General features: G+C 36.2%; 4 protein-coding genes across 4 annotated transcripts; 3 read left to right on the forward strand and 1 right to left on the reverse strand.

Moving 5' to 3' along the window:
* Window positions 1-30: 30 nt before the first annotated feature.
* On the forward strand, window positions 31-3,377 carry samd13 (sterile alpha motif domain containing 13). The gene is made up of 5 exons (XM_008408039.2): window positions 31-217; window positions 580-694; window positions 1,754-1,796; window positions 1,916-2,027; window positions 2,105-3,377. The coding sequence occupies exons 2-5, from the start codon at window positions 667-669 to the stop codon at window positions 2,246-2,248; spliced, it is 327 nt and encodes a 108-aa protein (XP_008406261.1). The 5' UTR covers window positions 31-217; window positions 580-666; the 3' UTR covers window positions 2,249-3,377.
* Window positions 3,378-3,965: 588 nt separating this feature from the next.
* uox (urate oxidase) lies at window positions 3,966-7,612 on the reverse strand. The gene is made up of 8 exons (XM_008408038.2): window positions 7,495-7,612; window positions 6,845-7,057; window positions 6,055-6,171; window positions 5,340-5,418; window positions 4,813-4,999; window positions 4,576-4,699; window positions 4,302-4,385; window positions 3,966-4,231 (listed from the first exon to the last, which is right to left on the reverse strand). The coding sequence occupies exons 1-8, from the start codon at window positions 7,513-7,515 to the stop codon at window positions 4,157-4,159; spliced, it is 900 nt and encodes a 299-aa protein (XP_008406260.1). The 5' UTR covers window positions 7,516-7,612; the 3' UTR covers window positions 3,966-4,156.
* Window positions 7,613-8,249: 637 nt separating this feature from the next.
* dnase2b (deoxyribonuclease II beta) lies at window positions 8,250-14,598 on the forward strand. The gene is made up of 6 exons (XM_008408037.2): window positions 8,250-9,351; window positions 9,478-9,652; window positions 10,304-10,382; window positions 10,980-11,141; window positions 12,887-13,084; window positions 13,383-14,598. Exons 1-6 carry the CDS (start codon window positions 9,242-9,244, stop codon window positions 13,715-13,717), a joined length of 1,059 nt encoding a protein of 352 aa, XP_008406259.1. The 5' UTR covers window positions 8,250-9,241; the 3' UTR covers window positions 13,718-14,598.
* An 82-nt stretch (window positions 14,599-14,680) lies between these two features.
* LOC103464155 (deoxyribonuclease-2-alpha-like) lies at window positions 14,681-18,104 on the forward strand. The gene is made up of 7 exons (XM_008408036.2): window positions 14,681-14,931; window positions 15,804-15,898; window positions 15,983-16,145; window positions 16,285-16,366; window positions 16,449-16,607; window positions 16,699-16,890; window positions 17,000-18,104. The coding sequence occupies exons 1-7, from the start codon at window positions 14,920-14,922 to the stop codon at window positions 17,368-17,370; spliced, it is 1,074 nt and encodes a 357-aa protein (XP_008406258.1). The 5' UTR covers window positions 14,681-14,919; the 3' UTR covers window positions 17,371-18,104.
* Window positions 18,105-18,271: the final 167 nt, after the last annotated feature.

The raw sequence follows: 18,271 nt of genomic DNA on the forward strand, positions 1-18,271 counted from the left end.
TGTACTACATTTCCCATGATTCCGTGACGTTGTGGGCGAAGGAAACGAAAGCGAAGAAGCTTGTTGGCTTACTTGAATATAATTTGATTTTATCAAATAAACACCGCAGTTTATTAACTGGTAAAAATACTACAGCTTATAAAACTTTTTGTTTGTTCAATAACAATTTTTGACTTGAACGAACAGCTCTTGTCAAGCCCGAATCTCCTAAAATAAGGTAACTGTTAAATTTGGTATTAGCAAACGAGGCTAACTATCCCTCTTAGCTAGCGTTATTACAAAACACGGAGAGGGTGCGATTAAATATCTACTCGTCGTCTAGAATAAACACATATTTTATTTTCTTGAATTTGTAATAATTTTTTTTCCCCGAATTATAATTGCGGTGTGGCCAGTTTTTTATGTCGATATTTTTTCTGGTTTTAATTCCGCTAACAACGTGAGTTTTACGTCGTCAATTTTTACGCATCACAGTTTTTACTCCGACTTGTGTTTATGATAAACGGCGTTAGTTTTAGTTGATTAAGCTGCTTTACTTACGGCTTTACCCATTCTGCTGTGGTGTTGTGCTTTTTTCAGCAGAGACATCCAGTGAATGTCAGAAAGACAAAACGATGATGGTGTTTGAACTGCCAACACACTGAGTTCTCTCGCAGAAGACACCTAATGAAAAATTACTGCAACGTAACAGAATGTAAGACTCATTTCATTCAGTTTGTGTGTACTTAAACTTTGAATTTATTTGCTAAACTACAAGGTGTTATACGGAAGCATAATGTGGAAATTAGGTAACTGGTCTAAATGTCGTGCTCAAAATCTATCAGAATGTAATAAAAAGAGATGCGAAATACATTAAAGCTCCTATCTGGACTTGACTGTGGAATCAGTTAAACTTTAGATGTTTATTTTTTCACCTATGGAATAACATTTCATTTTTGGTTGTAAAATGTTAATCAAAATAAAATTTTCCTTTCCATGGATTTTTCTACATGTGCATCACATAAAACATAAATAAGCAAACTGTTTTTAGATATTCTAGGTATGTGCGTTTTATTTTGTATTGTGTTGTAGAGAATCGCCTATCAAGCTGTTCTTTTACCTGTTTATTTTTTGTTTGAGGAGTATAATATTTTCAAACTGAATTATCTGTAAGGTTAAAACTGCAGCAGATAGTTAGATGTAGTTGTTCCTCAGTATTCCATATTGGATTATTTTCTTTCTTTCTTTTTCATATCTGACATGCCAGTAGTTGGCTGCTCTTTTCAGCCAAGTGAAGGATACCACAAGGGGCAGTAATTGTAAGGAAATTTGAATTTATTTAGTTTAAAATAGAACTCATTTGGCAAATACATTATGGCATTTTATTAGCATCTTAAAATTATTAACTTAATCCTGCTTTATCCTAATAAGTGTTGCAATATATCTGATATATTATCAGATTTTTGAATATTTCTATTGATCAAACATGGTTGCAATACAGTTTTTGAAGGATAGAAAAAATATGCAGTTAGAATGTTCTGACTACTGAATTATTTTTTTAATCTTTACAACTTTTTTGTCTGAATTGTTAAAATTAGTTGGTTTTTTTAATCAGATGCCTAAGATGAAAAAACAGTCCATTTCAGAAAACATTCTTGATGGATTTTTTTTTTCTGACCTCAAATTATAATTTTATTTGAACTGAATTGATAATGAGATTGTTAAAATAATAAAAATAATAGCATATGCTTGCCTTTGTCATTTTGCTCAACAGCCAGTATGGAGGACAAGGCAAATGGTTCAGTTGACACCAAAAGGTACGCATCAGAATTAGCCGATGAATCTATTTACTCGATTCATTTCTTACTGGAAACTCAAATAGTCTTTTCTACTGTTGTCACAGTTTAGTCTGAGTCGAGTAACTTTTATCCCGCAGCCCAGTGGAGAACGGTCAGCTGCCAGACCCTTCCAACTGGGGAGTTGCTGACGTTGTCAATTATTTCAAGGCAACAGGGTTCGAGGAGCAGGCTACAGCTTTCCAAGATCAGGTTAGATTTTCCTTCTGTCTTACTCCATGTCAACTTGCAAAGCCTCCAAATATAGAATTTATCTTTTGGTCTGACAGGAAATTGACGGCAAGTCTTTGCTCCTGATGACGCGTAACGACGTCCTAACAGGACTGTCGATAAAACTCGGCCCCGCGTTGAAAATCTACGAGTACCACGTGAAGCCGCTGCAAACGCAGCACCTGAAGAGCAACGTGTCGTAGCACTGCCAGCTGCCCCGCCACCCACCTCAGCGACAATCATCATGTCAGGAGACTCCAGGTTAGCTGCGGCTTCACAAAGACTCTTCTGCCAACAGAGGCACCTTGATGAGATTTGAATGCTGTTTTTTTTGTTGTTGTTTTTGTTTTGTTTTGTTTTTTGTTGTTTTTGTTTTAATAAGCGCGAATCCCAAAACCCTGGTCTGCACACTGCATCCACTCAGCTGTTTACCCCTTCAGCCATTATTATTTCTGCTGCTTAAGATATGTATTTTTGTGTTTTATTTAAGACAAGAGATTAAGAGTGAGTATTCTGAAGGCTAGATTTGTGTGTTTGTGTGGTGAATGTGTGTGCAAAGTAAATTAAACCGCAATGGGGTTTTTTAAGTATTTGTAAATAAGATGATATATAGTTGAAAAGGATGTATGTTCTGTTATATTTGAACACTTTGATACGTGCAGAAAATTATTATGATCCCATTGTGTTTCCCTGAATTTAGTTTTTATGTTTTAAACTGCACATCTGAGTCCATGATTTGTCCAGAGCATGTAACAATTAATCACTTTGTTTTCCAGGACTTTTATCTAAAGCCTCTTTGTTTCTTCAAGCCAACTTTATTTAGACTTGAGGCTCTTGGTATGAAAATCTTTCTGTATATATTCTTATTACTTATTACCTGTGGTGCTTTCAGCTTTGTCACATGGACAGCTGTATTGAAGTGTTCATGACCCACGTTTTGGTGCAACATAACACTGGAGTTTGAATATCTTGAGTCTAAAATTGATGATAAATGGTGCTTTTTTTTCTCACCAAAGAACATCAGTTTGACTTTCTTGACTTTTTTTGTTCACATAGTTAGCTGGCAACATATTATTTATCTCTTTTACACACCCACTCAAATTTCAGACCATTTCAGATGATGTAAGGGGACATTAAAGATATAAAACGATGTATGTCTTTTGTTATGTTCTTTGAACATAACAAAAGAACCCTAACAGAAGACAGAAGAGATGGATTAGGAGAGTAAATAAAAAAACACTAGCAAACTTCAAGAAACCATGCAATATAACGAATAATGTGCCAAAATGTTTCTACACTGGTACAAGAAATTAATAAACTCAAAGAAAATTACTTTGACTCTTGTAACTATTGGAATATATCTTTCATTTTGACTCAATTTTTGTTTAAGACATAAGATGATGTGAAATATGTTTTGTCTTTTTGTACACTTAAGGCTAAATTTAAATAATTTTAGAAACATTTAAAAACCAAAACTTTGTTTGCATGCCCTGAAACATACTAAAAATTACAGCTAATGTTTTTTCGCTATTGTTTTTTGGAGGGTTTTTTTTCGTTGCTGTGTTTTACTGACATTTAACAGACTGATGAAACTTCTAAAACTGAGCTACTAACTGAGAGATGTTGTGAAAGAGCCCTAGGGACGTCATCAAACATTTTTGTTTTTAACCAGAAAATATATTAAAAAATAAACTTCTTAACATTATTAATCTGAGAAATGTGCACTTAAACACAAAAGGAAATTGTAAAAACATGCCAGCAGGCTCCCTGGTAAAAACAAAACAATTAGGTTTTTTCACCAATTGTGCTAAATATAGTCATATTTACATATCTCCATGCATGTAATGTATGTCATGTACTACTTCAGAGAACATTAGCTCTTGAAGGAAAACATTGTTGCAAATCAAAAGAAATTCCCAATGAGAGTGGTTGTAATTCTATTTTATTTTTCATATGTTTTTGGCTGGTCAGGTGTTAAACATTCAATCAGAAGCCACTTTATTTACATCTTAAAAGATGTATTGTAGGATATATCATCAGATTTTCTATTAGTTGGATCAATAGGTTAATACTGAAACCAGCAGTAGTGTCTTCAGGTTGGGCTTTCCCTTTTAAAGTCTGGCTCTCTGCTTACGACACACTGTCCCTGTGATGTTTCCAGAGGGATTATCCAGAGGAAGAAACACCTGATAGAAAACAAAAAGACATGTTATCAATCAAATAAGGTTTGATATTGTAAGCAATAATAGTATTTACCTCATCTTTGTTGCTAAGACCCATTTTTGTCATGTCTATGGTGAAGTAATGCTGGTTGGGCATGACAATCTCGATTTCCTCCATCTAAGAAGAGGATTTCTTGTGTTCAATTTTATGCTGCATACTGTTTCTGGTAATGTCCCACACATATAAATATTTTGAAAACAAAACCCGCTTCATACACTAATCATGTGTATCTTAAATTATGCAAGACAGTGACAACAGACTGAGCAGTGTCTTTGAATAAAGTGATTTGTTGAAGTGAAGGGTTCACCTCAGGAATCCTGTCCAAGGCCAGAACTTGTGTTTCATAAAGGGTCTTTTGCACAGATGGTGAAAACTCTCCTCGACTGTAGGGGCCAGCAAATTTCTCAACAATTGTGTCTCTCACACACTTCCTACAAATGACAAAAGTTTCCTTTTAGGATTTATCTTTTTGAGCTGAAAAATCATCTTATGTGTTTTTCCCTGCACTTCCAGGTTGATCCCACACAAAAGTTAAGATAATTACCATGCAGCATCAAAGTCAACGTTCTGGACCTTGTTGTAGCGCCACCTAGAGTAAACGGTGGTGCAGAAAACCCTGTCTTTGGCGTCTTGCAGCGTCGTGAAACGATCTCGGAAAAAGCCCTCAAAGCCAGACTGAGTGGTTTTTAGCACCTTCATGTCCTTCACGCCGCTGTGAACCACTGGAGTACCTGTGTGCAGAACAGAGTTGGTGCAAATGCACAAAATATTTTAGGTGTTTGGAAGGAAATGGAGTCTGTCCCAAGCATTTGTAAGAATGGATAATAGCTGTAGATACACAGATATCCTTGTCAACAGTTTCAACTGTTAACACTGAGGTAAAATAATAATAGACTAGACCTGATAAGGTCATTGTATCTATTTCATGTCATTATCCGTGCTAACAAAGGAAGTTGACTCAAGATATTAAAAGAGATGACTCCCACCTTAGCCGCCGAAACACTAAGCACATTTTTATAAAAACGCACAAACAAACACACACACACATGCAAACACATTGTCAATGATTACCGTTGAGGTTCTGTTCAACATCACAGAAGCGACAAGCCTCTGGGCTGTAGATAAAAGCATGAACATGTTCGACACCGTTCTGGAGAAAGAAAAGAAGAGATTGTGCCTAAAAATTGACGCCTTAATCTTAATTATTTGAATACTTCACAGATTGGTACAGTGGAAACAAGGTTGTTATTTTTCTTTTCAGATCTTGTGTGACATTTTTTTCTGGATTACTCAAACAAAAGAGCAAAATGAAAAAGGTACTTAAACTTGCACACACTTGAACTAATACTTTATGTGAAGCAGCTTTCATGCTTTGTTGATATAAGACTACCAGTGTCACACATCTCTACAGATGTTTGATTTAGCTGAGGGATACAAATCCAGCTGAACATCATTGCAAGATAATCAAATCCAATTGATGAGGGAGAACTCAGGCTGACTGGATGCTGAAAAATAATCAGAAGTTGCCCCCGACAAAGTATTAGTGAAAAGGTGTGTACACATTTTTTAATGGATCTTTTTACACAATTGCATAAAATATTTGTCACAGTATATACTGTATGCAAAGCATTTTGCAGCATAATGAAAAACCTGGATTTTAACAGGGGTAATTAGACTTTTGAGAGTTACTGTACTTTTTTAAATGTGATGCTGGTAAAATAGCAGCCAGAAAACAAGCTAAAACTTATATTTTGTCCGGGTCGAGGGACTGGATTATGGATTTTACCTTCTCCAGTCTTCTCCAGGGGGCCTCCTCCATGTAAACCTTGGCCCTCAGCACATGGTTGAAAGAGGTCAGGAAATGATGGCAGAGATCCAGGGAAAATTGCTCAATAGTATTTACCTTAACAAATAGGGGGGAAAAGAGTCTGAACAGTTAGTTTTATCTCCAACAGGTGACATAAAATGGATACAAAGTAAAGGTGAAAAACTGCTGTCACCACAATATAGCTTAGTAGAGGACAGAACAATAATGGATTTACATTCATATTTCACAGTTTCATTGACTATGACACTGATTATCACTTTTGTCTTCACTGAAAATTAAATTCATTCACTGTGAAGCAGCTAGCGTTTAAAAAAAGAATCTCTCTTTTCCTCAGATTTCTGTATAGCTGCAAATAACCACCGAAAAGCCATAGCAAAGAATAATCTCCCCTATGCAGGGGAGATCCAACATGCTGTGTTAAGCATCCCATTGGCTACCAACTCACTTGTAGAATACCCTTTACTAAGGTATTCAGTGACACACCCTTCAACATTTTAAACGTTACTTATTTAACATTCCTGTCTCTGTCTTAAAAATAACACATATTCTGCTAATACCAAGAAAATTAGACAAGCAGTATAATCTGCATGAAGGTTGACTTTAAAAAGCAGCCTCTCAACAGAAACCAAGCCAAAATCAAGAAAATATAATTTTTAACACAGCATAAACATTATTTAGAAGCTGTTTTGAAAACTGGCGAGTTTATATCTTGAAATGTACTGAGAAGTGCAGTGAAGCTGTAACTCACCCCTTTGATTTTGGCCAGGGCGTGGACAGTGTTCTTGATGGTGTCGGTGGGGATGATGTCCGAGTTGTCTCCGGTCAGATAGTCCTTGCGTGACTTGAGCGTTATCTCCACGTCAGCCTTCAGCTCAATAAGGTAGTGGTGGCTCCCGTGTCTCTTGACGACCATCACCTTCACCGCATTCTTGCCGTAGCCTGTCCGCACAAACTCCACATTCTGCATGAAGGGAACAGACTTGATATTTTCATCCAAATCTGCACATGTACAACGCCAACGGTCTCGTTCTCATGCCATTTAATGTCCAACCTGATTACTTTCATCTTAAAGCTTCAATTTGTGCCTAAGTTGTAGACTTTCTTGTGGAGATATTCCCAAAGGTTTGCACCTTATTTTTGCACGTTGACAAATTTATTTGCGTTTCTGATGCTTTTGTAAGGTTGTAACTATTTAATAGTATTTAAGAAGTACTGTAATACATTTCTTGACATTGCTTCAGAGTCTAAAAGTTGCAAGTTAGGGTTTAACCTTGTGTTCACTGACCCCAAACATGATTGTATCTTCACTGTTAAAATTGTTCATATTTACGCTAATAGAATAATTATGCCATGTAATTTATAAAAATAAGTCCTGTTTTCCTCCTCTGAAATGATTACCTGATTCCCAGCGTATGCCATGTTGCTTTATTCTCTTCCACCTGCTGTGTTTCTGACCTTGTCTGATGCCAAACCCCGCAAAAAAAACAACAACAAACTCTTTCCAATATATGTACGTTTTCTGGAGGGGGTGTTTCCTTCTTCGTACTCACACTATTGGGAGTTCTGGATGGATTTCGTCATATTTTACATGTGCGCAATCGCACACAAACCCCGCCACCCTTGCACATAGAGGTCCCTTATTTTGTATTGATCTCCTTGTTTCCTAACTGAACTCTCCTCTCTGTGATGTGCAGTGGCATCAGTCATCTGGATGGGCTACGCTGCCTGCTAGCTGACATCCTTCCATCCACACTGCAAAGTGGTGGTTTTGCTGCAAAGCCCATATTCTGATGCTGTGCTGATTATAAGAGGTAAAACCTGAAGCAGTAACTTCAGTGTAATGGAGATTACCTCTATTGTTTGTCCATAGCGGTTGTCTGTTACCGTGGAGACAGTGCACAGGCTGGAGAAGACGCTTTGCTGACCAAGAAGCTACACTGACATTTTTATTATTATTATTAATAAATTAATCTTAATCAATGTCCACTAACTCCTAAATGAAGACCTTCTTTATTATTATTTTCTTTGACTATGCGACTACCTTTTACTCTCATCACATGTTAGGAATGATCTTTGTAATGACATTTTTACTTAAATATAGATTTAAATAAAACTGCTTAATTTTTTTTTTAAAAAAGATTAATCTTTTTTAGATGTGGAGCCTATAGTTTTTTCTGAAACAATAATGATTAAAAAAAAGTTCAATTTTTATAGTACTTTAGTGTGAGTGAAGTGTAAATTATACAATAAATGTTGCACCCTTAGCTCTTTGATTCCTGAGGCAGGTCACATTTGATATGGAAGATTATATTTTACTGTTTTTTTTTTTCTTGGTTGGCTGTATAATTGTGTTTACTGCTTTAAATGTATTGTACTGAAAATGTATGTTTGCCTAAAGGCTAAGGTATTTTTAGAGAGTTGGTAATTTAAATATTATTATGTTGGTCATTTGAAAACGGGCAAAATCTCTGGACAGCACACAAGTTGTATCCTATGTACTAGTACTGTGTTAGAGTGTATCGTACTAATTAAAATGAACTCAGTTCTGCCCCACAACATTTACTTTACAGAAATGATTTGTTCACTTTGGCTGTAAGTTGTCTAATTATAAATCAAGCACTGGAATTTTTGATAATTGTTTTTGAAAAAGAAACTTTCAGTTCCAAATAAGAGCCACTGTTGTTTCTCACACTCCATAAGTGAAATGAAAGTTAACAACTTTCCCTCAGGTACACAGTGGTGTTTTTTTTTTTAACCAAATATTCTCTAGTTCAGTAATCAGCAGCCTGGTTGCTAAAAATAAAAGATGACCAGGTGTGAACTGGTGCAATACTTTAAATGTAAAGAAATCTAGTGAAGTTTAATAAAAATAAAAAAAAGAAGAAGAAGAAAGAAAAACTTTGCTTGGTAGATGTTCCTAAAAAATACTAAACCCATGACAAAAAAGCAGGAATATTCAATGTATTTCCTTACACAGAACTTTCACCTTCCCCTATCATGTGACCGCATCTTATGACTTCCTTTTTTGCAGCTGTGCTTTCTTTACTTTCAAAAACTCTGTCACACGGCTCGCAGCCTCCAAACAGGCTTCAGACATGTTTTAAATCCACAGTTAGCCGTGTAGTTTTCAGCTAGTCCACCGAGGATGGCCTCTCAACTCGTCCCCTGCTTCCACATTACTGTCATATTGTTGTGTTTCACAGTTGGCAGAAGTGACATTTCCTGCAGAAATGAAGCTGGTGAAGCTGTTGACTGGTGAGTTGATGTCACATTTTTCATAATCCTTTTGTTGTGTTGTGGTCGCTGATGCCGAGGAACAAAACGGCGCATAAAATGATCCCCAATATTTTCCTAATATGTGTTTCAATCTGGCTTTTCCAGGTTTATCATCTACAAACTGCCCAAGTTCAGGATTGGGGAGGTTGGCAGTGGTGTGGAGTACATGTACCTGGACTCAGCAGCTGGCAGCTGGCGGAGGAGTAAATTTATGGTTAACACAACCGAAGGAGCCATGGCCAACACTCTGAATCAACTGTACAAGGGAAAGGTCTACATGGTGAGATCTGCTGCTCTTCTCCATTGGTGAATGCTCTTACTCTTTCAGGTAGACCCCTAGGATCTGTAATGTGCTAACAGGAAGGAAGCTGATGTATTTGAGTACGTGGGTCTAGATATTTATTCAGAGGAGGAAATTCACAGATTTGTAAAGAACATGACATTGGTTACAGGAAAGGTTCAACATGTCAGGAACTTCAGTTTGTTTGAAAGATCCACAGAAGATCCTGTGGATGTCAGATTGTCCTAGTCTAGTGAAGCTTGTGAAGTAAGTTTGACACATCAGCCTTATAAAAAAGGGATAAATACTGATCATCTTTTCCAAAAAGAACACAAACCTACCTATTTATTCCATCAACAAAATATTTAATATGCATGAATAATCAAAGTTTACTCCTTAATTAATTTTTATTGTTCATTTTTCAAAACATTCTAAATTAATACAATGTCAGAGACAAATGTTTGAAAAAGTGTATTATTTCCTCGAATTCTGTAAGGGGGTATTTGCTGCCCGTTTCCTTCTGCTCCTGTGCCATCTTGATATTGTGTAAAGTAAACACATAAAGTGAAAACAAAAGAAAATTTACAAGCTGGTAAATATGTATTCACAGTACGTACAACGCTGTAAGTATTAAACTAGTTTCTCTTTCAGTCAAACAGCTCTGTGTATGCGCTCTACAATGACGGTGCACCACAGCAGAAATACATCCATACTTATGGACACACTAAAGGTACAGTTAATCTGAAATAATTACAGTTACATTTGTTTTATCCATAAAAGTATTTCACACTGATTTGGATCTTTGAATGTACCCTTCATCTCATGAAACAATGTTTATTTTTCTGTGAAAGAACTGAACTTTTTTGACTGCAATGTAAAATGTGCAACATTAATGAATCTGTAGTGTTTAACTTTGCTCTACGTTTGTTTTGAGTCTATGTTTTTTGTGAGGGGTTTGTAAATGGTAACATAGTAAAAACAAAAAGTACATAAATAAAAAAAAAATATTTCAAGGTATTGCTACCATGACAGCAGTAGTTATTAGGAACAGTGCACAGTATTTCTATCTATGCCTTTACAATTAACTTTATTCTTCAAACCAGCAGTTCAGCAGTAAAATGTTATGATTTAACAGTGAAGGCAGTTCAAAGTGAGAGAAAATGTCCAAAGAGCAGCAGCCTGATAGCTTCTGTTTACTCTGACCTCCCCAACACTCTGACACAACTTTGGTGGAAAGGTTTTTGCAGTCTTCATGCCTGTTTGCATGTGTGTGAGCTTAGACATGCTTTCTTGCCTGCTCAAGTGTGTGCTTTCATGCGTCCTGCAGGGGTTCTGCTCTTTGACCGTTCTCAAGGTTTCTGGCTGTCCCACACCGTTCCCTATTTCCCCTCGTTCCCTGAGCGAGGCTACCAGTACCCCTCCTCTGGCAAACACAATGGCCAGACTGCCCTGTGTGTGACCTACCGGTATTCACAGTTTCTCAGTATAGGTGAGTGAGTGCGTCATGAAGCAACCAGTCCCGACTGCTTATACTGTGTGTGGGTGTGTGTTTGTGTGCCACAAAGTCTGCTGTATAAATCATTAAGCATGTTGATCCTGTTTGTCATAAAAAAAGCATGCAGGAATATATTTCATACTGCAGAGCAAAAATGAATGTAGAAACATAACAAGCCAAGATATTCCTTTATTATTTTTTTCAACCCTTTTTGATGTGTTCAAAATTCAAGACTGCACTGAGTTAAAGCTGGAGCAAAGAAAAATGTCTTTCTGACTGACTAATCAAATGTACAAATGCCACATAAATCTCAGATAAACCACCTTTTCCCCAGCACTTAAATGCAGCATCTGCTTTAGGCTTTGTACCAAAAGGTGTGTGCAGCAAATCTATAAACCTGACATGTACAAAAGAAACATTTAAGGAGAGTAACCTAATTATTTGGAATCATTATTAAAAATTAATAAAAACAACATTACTAAAACTTTTATACAAATAGAGATACATATTTGTTTTCACTTTTGCTTCATTGCCATCAGCAGTTTATTTTTTCCTGATTCCACTTCAAGTTCTTTCTTCCTCAAAATTGTACCTATGTTTGTAGAAGTAAATCCTGAAGCCAAATAAAACAGCAGCAACCTTTCAAATACCTTTTTACAATCTGGTCAAATCTCTTTCTCTGCTGGGAAAACAAACAGTCCAGGAAAAACTTATGTCGACTTACTTGGACTATTTTTTTTTAACCCAATCGCAAAACATAATTTAAGTATGAACAACATTTAAATATAATGAATTACAAAGTTGCATGTTGTATTTTATAACTATTAGGAGAGGCATATTCAGTGAATTACAAGTTTTATTGATGCTTGTTTGTCAAATTAAAAGTACCTTTTAAAAACAACAACCTTTAGGTATAAAACATACTTTTTATTCAGCCCATTTTTCCTGTATTAAAAATTTTGTTTTTAGTGTTCTGATTTAATATTTTTATTCAAAATGTCCTGTTTACTCCGTGTACAAAATGTCCTCATCATTAAAAAAAACAAAGGCTTGAAAACATCCATCTTTGGGTAACCAATTTATATCTAAGTGAACAAAGTTACTGAAGTAAATGAACTTTTCAATCATATCCTAATTTAACCTGTATGACTGCATATTTAAGATTTTACGTGCATGCAGAAAACATTACTAGTCAGGTTTGAATATAAAACTCTTTTGTACCTTAAAGTATTTGATTGTGAATAGCTAATTTACATTTACTTAGACATGCACATTAACTATTCAGTTGCCCAAGTTTACACACACGTTGTTGTGAACCACAAAATATTTTCAAATAATAAAGTACAAATAGGTACAGAAAGACTTAACTGCTGCTATCACTTGAAGTTCAATTATTAATTTAAATACACGGAAATTAGGGTTTGTAAATGTCATTGATTCAAGTAGTGAAACTTGCACGCTTTGCCAATCAAGTTATTTTCTATTTTTTTGCATGTTCATTCTAACCATTTTTTTTGTTTGCTTGTTTTCAAGCTGAATTTTACAGGATATACTGTATCTCCCAATTTTTAAGCACATCCTCAGATTTTCAAGTCTCAAAAGCCTAGAATTTTAATCAATGTGGGTGCATTTTTGAGTTAATGTATAAAATTAGACCTTTCAAATCCTATTTACGTCGTGAAAAAGATTGTGCATGCGTAGTTACATCTGTCTGTTTTTTCCTTTATTTTCTATTGCAGCACAGCAGCTGGTCTACGTTTTCCCACGTTTCTACAACTGTTCTGTTCCCGCTGCGTTCTCGGCCGACCTGCCGCAGCTCCTCCAGCTGTGCGAGGGCTCCAGGCCGCCACTGTCCGCCAACAAGGGAGTGAAGGCGCTGTTTTCTGTCAGTGGGGACAAATTTGTCAGCTTTGTAAAATCTGAGCACTTTGTAGACGGTAAGAAGTTTTGGAGGTACCTCTAAGTTTTTACATTTTGATCATTAGAAATGTAGTTGCTTACTTTGAAGGCCACAAGTATTTGGTCTCTTCACCTCAGTGGTTTTCTCGAGATCACAGGATGATGGTGTATGTTAAATCTGATTCCGCCCTTCAAATACATGCCATTGTGCATGCCATGATGGCATGCATTTAAATACCATGAATAGATAATAAATGTTCTTTGAGCTGTGTATGCTTCTGTAAGATATGTTTTTATTCTTGGTGCACCTGAGTTCTCAATCTGGCCTTCCTTCAGATATCTACACAGGCTGGGTGGCTCAGGTCCTGGACGCCGACCTTCTGGTGCAGACTTGGCAGACCCAAGGTCGAGAGCTGCCCTCCAACTGCTCGCTGCCGAGGCACACCATGAACATCAAGAGGACCGTGCTTCCACCATCGGTCCGGTTCGAATCGCATTACGACCACTCAAAGTGGTGTGTGTCACAGGCTTATGAGGACCAGGTGGTCTGCCTGGGGGACCTGAACCGGGTCAAGGCTCAGATGTTACGTGGCGGAGGGCTGATCTGCTCCTACAACCCTGTGATTTACAAGGCCTTCAGGAAGGCAGTGGACTGGTACATTAGCTGCTAAAAAAGACTGAATTATTACTGAGGATTATTCAGTCATAATTCATTTACAATGTACACAGTAAAATATAAAGTGTACCATTTTAGAATTTAAAAATATGTCTTATAAGCATCAACTAAATGTATTTTATCTTTTACCTGTTAGATTATTTTGATCTTGAATTGAGTAAGCTAGTGTGACAAACTCGCAGTGCCCTTCACAATTATTGGCACACTTGAGTTGTGCACAACTGCCTTAAACAATAGTCGTAGAAATTCGGTAACCCTGTGGTTTGATGCAACCACTCTGCTAAAATGTCTAGATTTAGTTGCACTTCTAGTTTTCTTTAAACATTTTTATTTATTAATTTTTTACTACGAGGCACAGCAGTAAGCCATCCTCTGATAGGCTCATAGAAAAACAAAGTTTTTTGTGTGATATTGTCAAATTCCCTTTTTAAGTTGAGTGTTTGAGTTTTTTTTGTTTGTTTTTTTGGGACAAATTGGAACTCCATGACACTGGAACTGGGCCGGTGGGTCATTATACATTTTTTTATAACTCTGAAAAACGAGCGCGAAGATATTAATTGCATCATGTAACTGAATCCAGTCTATCCCCGTTCAACATTTATTTCCATTTTATTTGCATTAAACAGTGCCTCCTACTGGTCACAATGGTAGGACGCAGCAAAGCCGTCATGTTATTGTGAACATCGAGCTGAGCACTGCATTTCCTCAGTGGAGGCATTTGTGTTTTTATTATGTTTTGATTAAGAAAAACTGAAGCAGACTACTATTATATGAATTTATATTTGATACAGCCATTCATATATTCTCATGAAATTGGTTTTTTTGTTTGTTTTCAGTTGAGTATCATGTTTAAAAGACAATAAATAAAAACATCCATCTTTGTGTGCCATCGTGTTGTTTTCCAGCTCTGTGTGTACATAGTGAATCTGTATGAATGTGCAGAAGATGCTAAGTGAGAGTTGCACTAAACTTTGGCTCCTAGATGTTGAAACAGAATGGAAGTGTCAGCAGGTGTGGAGCAATTCAGATTGTCAAAGCATGAAGGTAACAATGTTTCTTTCACTGTTCTGGTTTGAGCAACAAGGAAGCAGCTGAAACATGAAGGCGAGTCGTGGGCGTGAGTTTCCTTTTTACGCTGATGTGTGACACAGCAGCTTTTTCAAACAGGTTTGTAGTCTAGTTTAAAGGCGAGTGAAGATGACAGCGCACGTAAGTGATATGTTTGAATATTTTAAAGAGAATAATAACAAATTTGTTGTCTGAAGTAGAGTAAATACTATCGTTTAATATAAAGAACAGACCTTTGAAACAAAGGATAGTTTTAACTCTATTTCTTTAATATTATTGGACTGTTTGCAAGTTTGGTGAATGAATGAGAACTCGCAAAGTGAAAGTAGTATGATAGCTACATATATTGATGTTCTAAATATATTTCAACTGTGAGTTTGACTTGTTCTTGTGAAGTGAAGTAGTTGTGGTGCATCACTCAGTTTTGTTAGTCCAGGAAGTGCATTTTATAGGAAGCCAGAACATGCTTAAAAGATTTTAAACCCAAATTTAGGTTGAGAACAACAATGAGAACAACAATCTTGCATTTTTGCAAAAGGCTGCTCCATAACTCCTTAAGACAACATATAAATAAAGGAATAACTAAAGAGTTTGACTTATGACATGATGTGGTTAAAGCCTTAGTTATTATTCAGGAGTTGCGCTGTAGTATTTATGCAAAACACAGTGCATCGGCTTTTCAATCTATCATCTACTTCATGCCAAGTTTCCAGTTAATCACTCTTGCGAATCACCTTGCTGGTGCTAAAATACTATTTCATATCAGTCAAAACTAGTAATTAAATGTTAAAATGTCAGATTTGAGACTTTAAGATTCCACATAATTTGTGTATAAAATCTTGACTATAAGTTTGATCCAATGTCTGTCTCAAAAGTTGTGGTGTCTTCTAAAAAAAAAAATCTCTGTATGTTACATCTTAGTAAGCAGCTTAATCACCACAACTAACCCTGAGTTTATGTAATCAAGCCTACATATTTCCTTTTTGTAATTATGATTGTTTTAATTGTTTCAGGCTCTCATTGGATTCCTCCTCAGTATCGGACTTCTTTTTAAAGCGTGTTACTCAGATGTGAAGTGCAGGAATGACAGAGGAGAGGCTGTTGACTGGTCGGTGAAGATTTCTGGCAATATTCTTACCTCTATTGAGCTTAAGCTGAATAAATGATCAACTATTCACATCTTCACCATTAGGTATATCGTGTATAAACTGCCTAATGTGAAAGATGGTGGACTGTCGTATTTGTACATGGATGAGAGCACCGGTGGGTGGAAACTCAGCAAGGAGAAAATCGACAGTGAAACTGGCTTTCTAGGAAAAACACTGAAACCTCTTCTTGACTTCTACACCAAAAAGGTGAGATTTTATTAAAAAATAAATAAATAAATAAATAAATAAATAAATAAATAAATAAATAAATAAATAAATAAAACAATGTGTAAAATCAGCTTTTAAAGGATATATTTTTATTTCTCTACTCTTAATTAATGGTCAGACGGAAGGGTTTGGATACATGCTCTACAATGATCAGCCTCCAAATCCATACTCTGCTCCTTCATCATTCGGTCACAGTAAAGGTGGGCCCAATACTTTTCAACCAAATTGCACACAAAGTCCAGGTAGGCTGTCAAATTAACTCATTGATTTTATTTCCTTCAGGGGTTGTGATGTTGGATCACCACTTTGGACTTTGGCTTTCACACAGCACACCCAAATTTCCAACATATCGCAGTACAGAGTTCTGGCCAAGCAGTGGAAACGCAAATGCTCAAACATTTCTTTGTGTTACTTTCCCCTACCAGCAGTTTAAAGAAATAGGTAAGTTACTGGAGAAGCTTCCTGGAGTTGCACACTAGATTAAAAAAAAAAAGTATTAAAATCTTTTAAATTATGCCATTTAAATCATCAGGCCTGCAGCTGAAGTACATCCATGCCTATTCATTTGACTCTGAAATTCCAAAAACTTTTCCTGAGGAGCTGCGTTGTGTTGCACAGAGAAGCTGCTACCCAAAACAAAAGCCCTGGTTTAGTGTGGAGAGGCTGAAATCAGCAGCAGGGAGCACTTTCACCAGCTTTGCAAAATACTCACGATTTAAAGATGGTGAGTTTTGACACTGATCCATGAAATGTTTTTTTTTTTTTTTAATTAAGAAAACTTCTGAAGTTTGTTGCCTAAAACTGATAATGATCTATGTTCTGTTACATCCTAGACCTTTACTCTGGTCTCATAGTGAACGAAGTGTCCAAGGATCTTTTTGTGAAGAGCTGGGGGAAGCTGAGTAAACCTCTATCCTCCAACTGCAGCTCAATGCTCAGTCATCATGTCTACAACGTAAAGGAAGTGGAGCTGCAGAAGAGGAAGGCCGTCAGTGACACCGTGGATCACTCCAAGTGGTGTGTGACTTCAGACGGTGGCTGGACCTGCATCTCTGATATGAACAGGGAGGTCAGTCAGATGAGCAGAGGAGGAGGAGCAATCTGCACTGAAGATCCACGAGTGGGACAAGCTTTCAGGTCACTTTTCTCAGACCATGAACCATGTAAAAAGTCTCATTTCAAGGGTCAAAAGAGAGAACTGTAAAGGCTGACAATCATGAAAATGAACTGTTTTTCACAAATGCGCATTGTTACACCAGGGGAGCAAGTGACTTGTGTGAAATAGATGTAAGAATGTATGAGATCACTTAGAACTCACTTATGTTCTAATTTTTACAATACTTTTTTGTATTTCTTTTTGTGTCACCAGAATCTGAAATGGTTTTAATGGGAGTCTGAAGAAAGACATGGATTTTACTAAATATAATTGGGGGATAATGACAGGGTAATTATGTTTGCTTACTAAGAATTCAATATTTATTTATATGAATATTATGGTTTTGTCTCTTTATAGTGTAACAAGCAATAAGATATTTGTGCAGTATGCTATATTGTAAAGACAAACTGGAGATGAAAGAGAGGACCAGTAGATTCTTCATCCGGCTATTTACAAAAAAGTATGTAATCACATCTAATGTATGTCATTCAAATGCTGTTGTTTCATAAGATTTTTTTTGTAATGTTGTATTATTTAAAGCCTAAAATTAATTGCAGGACATTAAACATGTTGATCCAAAAATAACTCTGCAGAATTAAGAGCAATAATATTAAAGGAAGTATGATATTGACTTTATAATGGAGGATCTACTTTTTTAAAAGCGATTTCCATGTTTGGGGATTTTATTTAAACAATAGTTGCACAGCTGCATTTAGATTAATGTGTTATTAACTATTATATGAAAGATTTTATATTACAGATCAAAATGATCAGAATTCGTACTTTAAATATATGAATTAAGAGTTTTTATTGTTTGATCATGACTTTCATGTCAAAATTATGACTTGAAAACTGACACTATAATTTTGGAGCTCAGTATATAATTTTGAAAGTCTGAATTGTGACATTAAAAGTCAAAATGATAAATTTAACAGTCAAATGTGTGACT

Source organism: Poecilia reticulata, linkage group LG4 (assembly GCF_000633615.1).
Source record: "Poecilia reticulata strain Guanapo linkage group LG4, Guppy_female_1.0+MT, whole genome shotgun sequence".
Lineage (NCBI taxonomy): Eukaryota > Metazoa > Chordata > Actinopteri > Cyprinodontiformes > Poeciliidae > Poecilia > Poecilia reticulata.

Bases quoted from the DNA above. Each gene is read 5' to 3' on its own strand.
- samd13 (XM_008408039.2), top strand. From the start codon at position 667: ATGAAAAATTACTGCAACGTAACAGAAT. The intron at 1,797-1,915 runs GTACGCATCAGA...TTTATCCCGCAG, and splicing joins GGTTCAGTTGACACCAAAAG to CCCAGTGGAGAACGGTCAGC. The intron at 2,028-2,104 runs GTTAGATTTTCC...TTGGTCTGACAG, and splicing joins CTACAGCTTTCCAAGATCAG to GAAATTGACGGCAAGTCTTT.
- uox (XM_008408038.2), bottom strand. From the start codon at position 7,515: ATGGCATACGCTGGGAATCAG. The intron at 7,058-7,494 runs GTAATCATTTCA...CCCTTCATGCAG, and splicing joins TGGCATACGCTGGGAATCAG to AATGTGGAGTTTGTGCGGAC. The intron at 5,419-6,054 runs GTAAAATCCATA...TTCTTTCTCCAG, and splicing joins CCTGGAGAAGACTGGAGAAG to AACGGTGTCGAACATGTTCA.
- dnase2b (XM_008408037.2), top strand. From the start codon at position 9,242: ATGGCCTCTCAACTCGTCCCCTGCTTCCACATTACTGTCATATTGTTG. The intron at 9,653-10,303 runs GTGAGATCTGCT...TTTCTCTTTCAG, and splicing joins ACAAGGGAAAGGTCTACATG to TCAAACAGCTCTGTGTATGC. The intron at 13,085-13,382 runs GTAAGAAGTTTT...GCCTTCCTTCAG, and splicing joins ATCTGAGCACTTTGTAGACG to ATATCTACACAGGCTGGGTG.
- LOC103464155 (XM_008408036.2), top strand. The intron at 16,146-16,284 runs GTGAGATTTTAT...ATTAATGGTCAG, and splicing joins TTGACTTCTACACCAAAAAG to ACGGAAGGGTTTGGATACAT. The intron at 16,608-16,698 runs GTAAGTTACTGG...TTAAATCATCAG, and splicing joins CCAGCAGTTTAAAGAAATAG to GCCTGCAGCTGAAGTACATC.